The sequence below is a fragment of the Euphorbia lathyris genome, chromosome 4, assembly GCF_963576675.1.
Source record: "Euphorbia lathyris chromosome 4, ddEupLath1.1, whole genome shotgun sequence".
Classification (NCBI taxonomy): Eukaryota; Viridiplantae; Streptophyta; class Magnoliopsida; order Malpighiales; family Euphorbiaceae; genus Euphorbia; species Euphorbia lathyris.
Genome location: NC_088913.1, coordinates 11022791 through 11035483, shown reverse-complemented (window position 1 = coordinate 11035483; position 12693 = coordinate 11022791). Strand labels below are relative to the sequence as shown.

Below are 12693 nucleotides of genomic sequence, written 5' to 3'. Positions count from 1 at the left end.
TTCTTCAAAAAAAAAAAAAAAATCATTAAATATATCATAAAATTCTAATAAAAACCAAATCGAGAATATAAAATAAATTCAAAACCGAATATATCATAAAATATTTATGAGAAGCGAATTAAAAATATATTAAAAGAATTGAACTAAAATTTTATTTAAATCGAGAAAAAGATTTAATTGACAGTTTTAATACGTTGAGAATCTAAATTAAAGGGTTAAGGTGTAAAAATACCCCTAACGTTTTGGGTCAGGAGCAATTTTACCCCTAACGTCTAAAATGGTGCAATTTTACCCCTAACGTTAGAAGTCAGGAGCAATTTTACCCATAACATTGATAAATTGGTTAATGAAAAAAATAAAAAAATATACTGTCTTTTTGTACGAATTAGACAAAAAAAAAAAATTCACCGAATTTATAAATATTAATCTCCAATTCTATTATTAAATTATAAAAAATATAAAATATATATTTTTTTAAAATGAATTGTTATACAATTGGTTCAGAATAAGAAACAAAAAATATCTGTGTTTTATAATAGTATCTGAAATTGATCAAATTTATCAACGTTATGAGTAAAATTGTTCCTGGCTTCCAACGTTAGGAGTAAAATTGCACCATTTTAGACGTTAGGAGTAAAATTGCTCATGATCTAAAACGTTAGTGGTATTTTTACACCTTAACCCTAAATTAAAATTTGAAGAATTTTTTTTGAATAAATTTTTTTAAGAAGTTAAAAACCTAATTAACTTCTAAGTCATAAATTAAGGGCCTACTTGATGGTTATAGAAGATTAGAAACCTAATTAACTTTTAGTTTTTAGATTAGAGATCTAATTAGGTTTTAAACCTAATTTATTTTGAATTAATTTGTTGGGTTTTTTATATGAAAATGATGATGAGTCATAAAATTACAATTTTTTTGAGAAGAAAATTACAACATAAAATGAATTTTTAATATGTAACTATTTTCTATATATTACAAATAAAATATGATTTCATAGTGTATTTTTTAGATTCCAATTCATAAATTCTAAGTCCTAAAGTCCTAAATTTAGACCCTTATTTTTTTTTAAAGATTTTAGACCCTTAATTTATAAACCTTAATCATTAAAATATAATAAAAATAATGATTTACTTAGTTTTACATAATTCAAATTATTATTTGACGTAATTGTAGTTAATTTTTTAAGGGTTAATTACATGAATATCATAATTAACTATAAAATTACAACTAAATCAGATTATCAAACTTAATTCTGAAAATATCATTATTTTTCATATATAACAAATAAAATATGCTTTTACACCCTAATTTAAATATTCTAAACCCCAATTCAGAAATCCTAAACCCTAGATAATATATCATAGACCCATAATTTATAAACTCTAAATCTTAAAATAGATTAAAAGTAATGATTTTATTAATTTGATATAATTCAAATTAGGATTTGACATAATTGTATATAGTTTTTCAAATGTGTAAATTTCCCATTTTAAAAATAATGAAGTTTCATGTAAATTTCTCATGAGTATGGGCTTTGGGAACAATTTCAGGCGTAGCCCATGGTCGCCTACACAAAAAGGCAGGCCCAATATTCCCCATCGAAGCAGAGTTTGGATGGGAAGTTGGGAACTGGCTGTAAAACGCAAAAGACTTCGTCGTTTCCAATTTCTTCTTCTTCTTCCTTCCCATCTAATTTCTCATCGAGAGAACCAGAAGAAAAATTTCTCCACAGATCTTCGATCAATTTCAGGAAGAAAAATTTCTTCATTTCTTCTTCCTTGAAATCCAAGTAGACGGAGCTGAAGAGGGAAAAAGATCAGTAGGAGGAAGAGAAGAAGGATAAGAGATGTTGCCCACTTCATCTAAAATTCGTACGTCGTCTTCCACATCTCGACCTAATCCTATGTTTCCACAGTACCTCCGGCGAATTGTTAAGGTCTCTCTCTCTTAAGATCTGATTTATCTTCTCAGTTTCAATTGGATCCTTTCGGTTTTTCTATTGAGGAATTGCTCTCTTTACCTCCTAATTTCTGGAATTTCGCCTCTTCAATCTCAAATAACTCAACAATCGAAATCTTTGTGTTGGTCAGAGATGGCACTGTTATGTGATTTCATTTCTATTAAATAGTTCTAAGTTACTTTGTTTTTTTATTTCCCCCCCAGTCTGCATCTGTGTGTAGCAACTATTAACTTTTTATGAGTTTTTTAGCATCAGCATTGTAATTAATCGAATTTGTTCCTTTTTTTTCTTTTCAATTCTTGATTGGATATTTGTTCGTTTTCGTGGTCGTGTTCATTGTAGTGGCAACAAATGGACATTGAGTATACTTTCTGGCAAATGCTTCACCTCTGCACCTCACCTAAAGTAGTGTAAGCGCCCTCACTCTTATCTCTGTATGTAGTTTGTTAGAAATAATCCTTGCAGCAGAAAGAAGCTTAGAATATTATCACATTACATTTATGTAGTTTAAAATGTTATTGCACATCTGCTGTTGATATTCTATTCGTGTCTAGTTTAACTGTTTTCTTAGGAATGCTATTATTTCTATGGGAACTATTGATTTCGGGTACTTCAAAGCAACAGAATAATTTCACAACTAATATGACTTCTTTCCCAAAATATAATCGTGACATTGATGCAAGGTTATCTTTTGTCTTGGCCAATATTGTTCTTTATTAGCCACTTTACAAAGTAAAGGAAAACCTGTGTCTTTTAGCAATTGAATTTTATGCAGCAGGATAAATGCTTTCATTATATTATGTCTGGGGTTTTCCATGTTATATGGTAGTTTAAAGTGTATACTTGTAGAAGAGAGTCAGAGTATCTTTTTATTTAAACTGTTATTGTACGTAGCATTTTATTAGTTTAGTAGTTGGCAGTTTTCTGATTGAGTTACTTGGCATTTTGCATATGGGGCTATGCGGCTGATTCAGCTATCAGCACACTAAGTATCACAAGCGTAAGTCCCTTATCCTACCGAGCAGGGCGTTCTTTTTTGTTTTGAATTATATAGAGCAGATGTTTGTTGGAACTTGGAACTTAGTTCGGCTATATTTCATGCGTATTTGGATAGTATTATCTAGTGGGGCTTAATTTTCCTTTATCCAAAATGTGTTAGGATTATGATTTTTTTTTTCAGTTACTGATAAGAAGAGTGTCTTGCTAATGCTAGGTTATAAAGGGGAGAAAAATCAATTTAAGTAACTTTGACATGTAGTATACGTCAAGTACTTTTAATTTAATGTCATATAGCTATCATTTTTGGCTATTAAATTTAATATCCCAACATACAATTGGTCCTAATAGAACTATTAATTGAAATATTACATTTGGATTAAAATGCATAGATAATTTGATATTGTTGAAATAATATATTGAAATTTGTTATGAACATGAGGAATTTAATAGAAGAAGCTTTGTAGTATGTAGTACATAAGGTGAATGAACCTACCTATTGTATCACAAACATTTGAAGTGATGCATTCAAACCTTGATTTGTAATATTCTCTTAGATGATGGGATGGTTAAAAAAAAAAAAAATCTAGTATGTTTTGTTTGTTTTGTGTAATTTTTTGCAAATAGATGATGGGATGGTTGGTTTCCTCTCATCTATTTGCAAAAAATTACACAAAACAAACAAAACATACTAGATTTTTTTTTTTTTTTTTTCTACAAGTCAAATTTATGGTAAAGTTTTTGGATACAATTGTAGGAAAGAGTCGCTAACATTTTTCAAGTGAGCTGGGGATTTTAAGTATCATCTGGATTGGAAATTTTGTCAGTTCTAGTATGTATTTGTACTTTTATAGTTCAGATGTATGTTGTTAAAGGTGCAAGGCGCACTAAGACGCTAAGGGGTCCTGGAGCCTAGGCGCACGGCTCAGGTGTGCGCCTGATGAACAGAAATCGCAGAAAATGAAAATAAAAATAAAAATAGATGCGCAATCTAATTATCAATGTTCGATACTAATGTCACTAATACTCTATTAGTAGTTAAGGCACAAGTTATGATGAGCTAAAAAAACATTTATAACCACACAAACAAGACAAAACCACATAAAAACATAATGTTAAACGTCCAAAAAAAAAAACCAAGTTACATGTTGACAACAGAGACTAAGCTACTAGAATTGCAGTAGAGACTAAAGCTACTAGAATTGCAACAGGCCTCTGCTTGTTTCTTTGTTGCACTGCAGAAGAAGCTCCTCCCTCCTTTATCTCTCTTACTCTTCTGCCCTCTTTCTACTTTTAGGTCTCTTCTTATTCTTTTTTACTTAGATCAACAGTTTGGATTTAAGTTTACTAAATGGGATAAGTGGTTGAGATTAATCAACCTTTTATTTTAATGAGATCAGTAAAAAAATAAATTTAAAAACCTAATCATTAATCAAAACGCAGAAGAGGCACGCCTCAGGAGAGACTGCGAAGCCCAGTCTAGGCGCACAAGGTGAGAGCCTTTTAAACATGGCCTCGCTTAGGACTTATTAAGCTCAGGACCTTGAGCCTCGCCTGAGGCACGCCTTTAACAACTATGATAGCATTAGTAGTGATCAGACAATTTGAAGTGAATGAACCTACCTATTGTATCACAAACATTTGAAGTGATGCATTCAAACTTTAATAGGCTGTATTCTCTTAGATGATATGGGATGGTAGGTTTCCTGTGGTCTATTTGCAAAAATAAACATTATAAACTGTAGCTTATACTAGTTATTTCTGTATTACAAGTCAAACTTATGGTATAGTTTTGGATACACTTGTAGATAAGACTCCCTAACATTTTTCAAGTGCCAGCTGGGGATTTAAAGTATCATTTGGATTGGAAATTTTGTCACTTCTAGTATATGTATTAGGCTTATATAGTTCAGATGTACGAGACAATACCGTTAGTAGTTCTCTCTTTCAAATGTAATTTTGGGGATAATTTTGTTAAAAATGATGAAATTCACAAAACTTGTTTTCTGTCATAAACTAAGATTAGCTTTGGTTCCAGAAACCAAGAATCAATGGGCACGTGATGATCCAGCTTTTGTTGTAATCTGCAGTCTCCTTTTGGCAGTTGCTACTTTGGCTTATTGTGCCGCGTAAGTTCCTTCAATACTTTCTGCCTGTGGCTACCTCTGATAATTAGACAATGTAATGGTTGTTCTTATGATATTGTAATTAACAAGTGATGGTGCAAGTTCTGACCAAGGTTTTATGGGAAATCTATTACTATCAGGCACATATTTATTGTGCTTCAGTGTCTTAACTTCCAATATGCAATGCCATCGCTGTCTATGTTGCACGAAAACCTTGATTCTGAAACTCCCCGAAACCGAAACTTTATGTTTCAGTTTCTGACACTCCTGGAAACCAAAACTTTATGTTTCAAGTAAGGCTTTTCTAATTTAAGAAAATTAGAAACTAGTTTCTTACAATTTGGAAATCTGTTTCTTAAAACACAATGCATATTTAGGAGACAACACATTATCAAATTTCGTATCAGTTCATCATGTACCAATCACATGCATTAAATCCATAATTTTTTCTAGATTATCTTCTTCAAGCTTTCAAAATAATAAAAAGACCTTTTTTTCTTTTTCTCATATTATGTAACTTACATATAATAAATAATTTTAAAATTTAGAAATATACCCACTATATTTTTAATATTTAGACATTTGCCCCATGTTTGCATTTCCTATAATTTTTACAAATATGGTTTCCTGGTTCTGTGCAACATAGATTGCCATATGCATTTAAATTTTGTCGTCCATTTTTATTGTCATATTGTTATTTTTTCAATTGTAGTCTATGGTTTCAGGTGTTCCATATAGATCAAATCTAATTTTGATCCTTCTAATTTTACAGGTACGACCACAGTGCCGGGCATGCTGTTTTTGTAGTTATTTCTGTATTGCTTTTCCATTTTCTAATTACGGGGATTATTCTGGCTACTTCTTGTTGGTAAGGGCAGTCACCCTGTTACTTATTATGATGTACCAATGTTGATGGATATCACTTTAAATATTGCCTCTTTTTATTTTCTTATTTGAGCTTCTCTCTGCTAGACGCTAGTTAACCTCAGCTGCTAGTTACCTGGAAATGGAAGCAGATAGAGCGATGATGATATTGGCAAATGTGTAAATGTGAACTGTGAGATAGTATTTGAATATCTTTTGCTTGATATTCAATTTTGAAATCTAAACATCATAAACAAGTAAACTGAAATCAAAGCTGCAGTATAACATTGATTGCTAAATTATGGTATTATTACTGTAGAAGGAAAAATGTTCTTCTGCAGGGTTGCATAGCTCGTTTGAGTTCCCTTAAATAAGTAGAAAATTCTTATTAATATCAAACTTAATCTGTTACTGCTTGTGTCTCCAATTCCCCTAAATGTTGTTTCAGGTTCAGCATATCTTTTTGATATGGAATTTGAAGCGGTTTTTTTGGGAAATTGTTTGCTAATTATAGAATCTAATGTTGAATTTTCTCATTTAGAACAAGAAATCTTCATGATTTGGTTTTGCTTTTTCAATGTGTTCCTTCTCTCTCTCTCTCTCTCTTTTTCTGCCTTTTTTGTTAGAATTTTGCATCATATTTTTTGGCACACTATCATGATTATAATTTCATTTGTTAATGCAATACAGGTTCATGACTAATGCATACCTTAGGGAGGAGACGCCAAACAGCCATGTAGTTGAGCAACGAGTTGAATGGCAAGTCTAAAAACTTTTGATTCTTGCTTAGATATATTTGTTCCGTAATTGTGTGCATCATATTTTGGTTCCCATATCTTGTATATTCCTGACTCTTATCGTAATAGTTATTTCTGCATGTGGTTAGGAGGGTTGTTCTTTTCTTTTGCAGCATATAATTGTATATTACCGCAGAGTGCTGACATTTTTTGTTCTTTTCTTTCTTTGTTATCTTTGGTTGAAGGCTTTATGCATTTGATGTGCACTGCAATTCTTTCTTCCCAATGTTTGTTATGCTTTATGGTAATTTCCATTTAATACAAGTTTTGGCTCTCAATTTCTCAACTAAAATTCTCCTGCCATAACATTATTTCTGTCTTGATCTTCTTGCAGTTATACATTATTTCATATCTCCTCTTTTGGTAGCCCATGGGTTTATACCCGAATTACTGTCAAATCTGCTTTTTATGGTGGCGGTTTCGTACTACCATTACCTCAACTTCTTAGGTTATGATGGTAAGACGAATTTTAGTTTGAATTTCATTGGAAATTTCTTGGCACAAATTTAGCAGGATAGTAGTGACGTTTAAAAAAAAAAAAAAGTAATTTTCATGTTTGATTTGCTTCCTTTCTGAACTGTTTTCCGTACTCGGATTCCTTGGGATATCATAGACATGGAAATATTTTAAAATTGATTGTTAAGCAACAATTTGATGAATGACCATCCATCTAATTAATCTATAGGGGTGTCCAAAATGTGTGATCGTATCATAATCGTGTAATGTGATCTATATATTCCACATGATTACATATCATATAAATGACAAAAAAAAAAAAACGATAATCATGTCAAATGGGTTGTCTCAGTAGATCGTGTTGTCATGTCAGAAATTGACAGCCCTACTAATCTAGTTATGTTTTTAGAACCGAACTTGACCAGTTAACTGAACTGGGTGAAGCCATGAGTTGGTCCTTTTTGGTTTCAGGTTGCATTGTTAGATTTTGGATTTAGTTATGAAGTCAAAGTGGCCCCTAAGTTTTATGCCTAAATTAAATTCACAGCCTCTGAACTATACCGCTACTAATATTAAGGTCCCTAAATTTCATTTCTTGACATAAAAAATTCTTGAACTTTACAGTATTATAACATTAAAGTCTAAATCAAAGAAAATCTGTTAAAGATTAACGAAATGATGACCTGAAAATAGGTAGCTGACCATAATTTATGATGACATAGATAAAAAAAGAGTCAATGATTTAGTCAAACTTGTCTAAGTCATCATTCCGTTAATTTTTTTACGAGTTTTGTTGATTTGGACTGTGATGTTACAGTAAAGTAGAGTTTAAGGATTTTTATGTCAAGGAATAAACTTTAGGGGCATTAATGTTAGTTGTGCTGTAGTTCAAGGGCCATGCATATGTTTTACCCTGAATTTTACTATAAAACTACCAGCACTACATCACCATTTTATTACTTAAATGTACCGATTGTATTTCTTATATTGCAGTGCTACCCTTTCTAGAGAGGACAACATTTTTCTTATATCCCATCGGTGTCGCCCTCGTCCTTTCGCCTATATGTACGTATCAAATGCAGCAATTTCTGAGTTCAGCCTTTGCTTTCAATTCTCGCATTATTGTTTGAACTTAACTGCGGTTATTTTACTTTATATGCATTTATTTTAATCTTTTTCCAGTGATTTTAAGTGGCTTCAATCCTTCAAGATACTTCATGAACATGTATTTTAGTCAGAGGATGTGATCATCCTGAGCTAACACTTTGGACGGCACATATAAGGAGACAGACGTGTAGACAGCTCGAGATCGTCGTCGCGTCGATCATGAACAGGCATGATTCTTTCACTTACATGGAAAAGTATAGGGTGAGATGACATATGAAAAAAAGTCAGTTTAGCTTCTTTGTAGTCAATTCCCTTACAAGTGAAAACCAGAACTGAGTCATGAAATAGGTAGGATCAAAGAGGACATGTAACCTGTCAATTATGTATTTTCCATTTCTCAAAAGAATCTGGAAAATTGATTTTGATATGCAAAGTTCTTCTGCATTTGTTGATACTCGGGAGACTCTCGGCTCCCCGGATGGTTTCTCGGTGATTTTTGGGGTAAATTGTACTGACTAACTGAGTTTTTTCATTTTCTTTCGATAAAATTACCGAACTTCACATTTAATTTTAGTAAAGTCACTCCGGCCAATTCACAGAAATGTTGATATTGACGTAGAAGACAATTGATTATGTGCCAACTAACCGCCATGTTGGATAAATATGTGATTTTTTTTTGTGTGTGGCTTTAGATGTGCCACATGACTGTCACGTCAACTGTAAAAGTCAGACATACTTGGCGTGTTGATATATGGTCAGCTGTCTTTTATGTCATGTGTCATGTTGCTTGATGAGTTTTCGTATATAAATTGGTTGGATTGACGTTGAAATCAAATGTTAAATTTAATGATTTTATCGAAAGAAAAAGAAGTTTTTTTTTTTGAAATAGACTCCAAACTTCAGTATTCGTTGGTGTTTTTTACCCATGATTTTCTGGTGATAGTTCTTGAAAGACTTGGATTGTTAATTATGGTATTCTTACTGTTTGAAGCTGCATATAAAATGTAGAAATGTGAAATAGAAAAACTAATTTGAGAAATTAACAATGAAAATGAACCTTTGGAATCTCATTTGGCAAAAAGGAAAAAAAGAATCACACGGTAAAAGGAAAATATTTGAAATACTTAATAGTGTGATTCCTAAATTTTATTTTTTTGATATAAAGATTTTTTAATTTAAAATTGTTGTAATATTAAAATATCAAAATCATTTAAAATCTGTTAAAAAATAAATGGAATGATCTGGATAAATTTAATTACATTATTGGCTAACCAGTCTCCCGCTTTCTAGGTAAGAGTGAATGAGTGAGTGAGTAGGAGTCGTGTTGGGCTTCATGAAATCCACGACTTCTGAGTCTAATTTGAGGAGGCTTGGACACGATTTACTGAGTGGTGAATGAGACATATTAACGTTCACTGGCCGTGCGTTTCAACTCGGCGTAAGAAACACTATTAGGGGATGTGATTACCTTGCGTTGGATCTCCGTCAATCCCTAAGCCAGTTGTCGGTACTGGTTTAAGCGATCCACCCTAGTCCTTTAGGGACTAGGAGAGTCGGCATCCGGCCTTTGGGAAGGGAGGCAAATGTCTGCATAGGGTGGAATCCTTACAGACACTTTGGGCTCCCAAGTTAGTCCATAGTGCAGGTCCTTTATAAATCGAGGTTTAACCACAAAGAATCCCTCCAGGACGAATCACCGACATACGAATTGATGGGATGTTTGATGTTTAAAGGATCTAATTTGGCTAGCCGAAGATCCGAGAAGTTCTCGGCACGACACGAGGCTTTGGCATGGCCCCGTGACACAAGTGGCATAGCAAATAAGGGGGCTCTCCCCACACCATATGTCTAATTAGAATGAAATACTCCGCCCATCATGAAAAACTCGCCCAATACCAGTATTTAGTACAAATCCAGACTTAACTATACCCTTCAAAAAATGCGAGTCAAGGGCCTTACAAACAAAACAAAGGGCGTTATCACCATTAAGCTGGTATTTATTGTTGATAACAGACATCCAAAGGCAATGAGGTTCTGAAATTAGTCACCACCAAAGCTTAGCAAACATAAAAAAGTTAAAAAGGACGAGTCTCCTTAACACTAAGCCCCCTAACTTAGGTTTACAAACCATGCTCCAATTAATCAGGTGAATTCTCCCGGTTCTTTATAGTGCCCCCAAATAGGCAAAAAGCATCATGAGGCCCTTGATCTTTCATTGTTTGGTGCATTAAGCCATTGATCTTTTATTTAGACACATTGAGCCCCTGATCTTTCACAATTTGGTGCATTAAGCCCTCGATCTTTCATTTGGACACATTGAGCCCTTGATCTTTCATATATGGGTGTATTAGGTCCTTCCATAAATCAATTAATATATAGGTTTATTAAGGGCATGTTTGGTGTGACAACAAATGATGTTCTAAAAATAACAAATTCTAAAATAAAAAATATATTATACAAATTAATAAAAATAATTTAAATAAAAAATAAAAAATTTATTGAACACAATAAAACCTTGCTTTTCGATAATTATGTTCTAAAAATAAAAATAATGTTAAAATTGAAGCACATTTTGTGGAAATAAGAAGGGTAATTTTATCAATAACAAGTAACTACAAACAACTGTTCATGAAAAGAGCTTTTCGTGAAAAGCTCCAAAATGTTGCAGTGTCTAGAGAAAATGCGAAACGCTGCAGTTATATAAACCTAACCAAACATGCCCTTAATAAACCTATATATTAATTGATTTATGGAAGGGCCTAATACACCCATATATGAAAGATCAAGGGCTCAATGTGTCTAAATGAAAGATCGAGGGCTTAATGCACCAAATGATGAAAGATCAGTGGCTTAATGTGTCTAAATAAAAGATCGAGGGCTTAATACACCAAACAATGAAAGATCAGGGGCCTCATGATGCTTTTTGCCCTCCCAAATAACGCGAAGAGTATATGCATCCATCTTATCACACATGGAAACATGAAGGAGGGAAGTTTGCATAGCATAGGAAGGAATAACTAACATAACAAAATTTTCCAGGGAAACCTTACATGATTCACCTTCCACCTAGATAGACGAATAGTAACTTCATCCAGAATGAAATTATAGGCGGAGTTTGTTACCCGTTCATGTATCACAGACATCCCAAGATACATAACTTGATCTTGCGTTATAGAGTATATTCCTGAAGTCACATCCTGATGCACGTTGGGCAAGAAGAAGATCTTGGATTTGGCCACACTAATTTTCTGACCAGAGCATGAACAGAAGTAGTTAAGAACATTACCAATAACAATAGCTTGATCCTGGGCAACCTCAGCAAATAAGATTATATCATTAAAAAAACATATGAGAGAGCGGGGGGCCATTCCGAGACATACGAATAGGCTTCCATCAACAATTAGAAATAGCAGCAAGAATAAGATGAATGAGATGCTCTAGGCAAAGGATAAAAAAGGCAGGGAGATAAAGGATCCCCTTATTTTAGCCCTATCGTAGGAGTAAAGCTAGGCAGTCGCTCCCCATTCCATATGACACTCATCTCAGACGTCACGACACATTGCAGAATTAACTGGACCCAATAAGAGTTAAGGCCAAGAAACTCCAGGGTATCTTTCAAGAAAATCCAGCTTATTCGGTCATTAGCTTTCTCCAAATCTAATTTGATGACCATGAAACATGTCTTGTCTGGTTTCTTATGCATCGCAATGAACCACTTCTTGGAGAAGAATAACATTATCATCTGTCTCCCAAGGACAAAGCTGCTTTGGGTTGAACCTACCACTTTCTAAAAGAACGATTTTAGACGGTTCACAACCTTATAACTAACGTTACAAAGGCTAATTGGTCGAAATTGAGAAACAAACTTAGGATTAGGCACTTTAGAGATTAGCGTGATTAGAGTTTCATTGGTTGAATGATTAAATAGGCCATCATTGAGCATAGCTAACACCATATCACTTAACTGGTTTCCAACTGGAGTCCACAGTTTTTGATAGAAACCCGCATGAAAACCATCTGAATTTGGAGCTTTGAAGGTGCCATATCAGATAAGGCTACTTTAACATCACGAGCAACGAACAGGCCATGGATCAGTTTGAGGTCGACATGAGAAAGAGGAGGGAAGTTGCAAAAAGTAACAAGTAGAGGCCGAACTAAGATATCTTTAAAATAGAGCAAATTGAAGAAATCATGAACTATACTTTTCAGGTTCGTTGGATCCCAAGACCACACACCATTGGAATCCCAAAGCTCTTCCACCTTCTTTCTCCTTATGCGAACGATTAAAAAGGGCGGTCCGGTCGCATTACGCGTCCCCGCTGAGCGAGGGTCCGGGGAGGGGTCCCACCACAAGGGTGTATTGGAGGCAAGCATTCCCTTGCC

General features: G+C 33.6%; 1 protein-coding gene across 1 annotated transcript; it reads left to right on the top strand.

Annotated features, from left to right (window-relative positions):
- The first annotated feature begins 1635 nt into the window (after positions 1-1635).
- On the top strand, positions 1636-8756 carry LOC136227019 (uncharacterized). The gene is made up of 10 exons (XM_066015750.1): positions 1636-1940; positions 2307-2374; positions 2939-2964; positions 4999-5089; positions 5859-5954; positions 6641-6709; positions 6933-6991; positions 7082-7204; positions 8197-8268; positions 8386-8756. The coding sequence occupies exons 1-10, from the start codon at positions 1851-1853 to the stop codon at positions 8448-8450; spliced, it is 759 nt and encodes a 252-aa protein (XP_065871822.1). The 5' UTR covers positions 1636-1850; the 3' UTR covers positions 8451-8756.
- The last annotated feature ends 3937 nt before the right edge of the window (positions 8757-12693 follow it).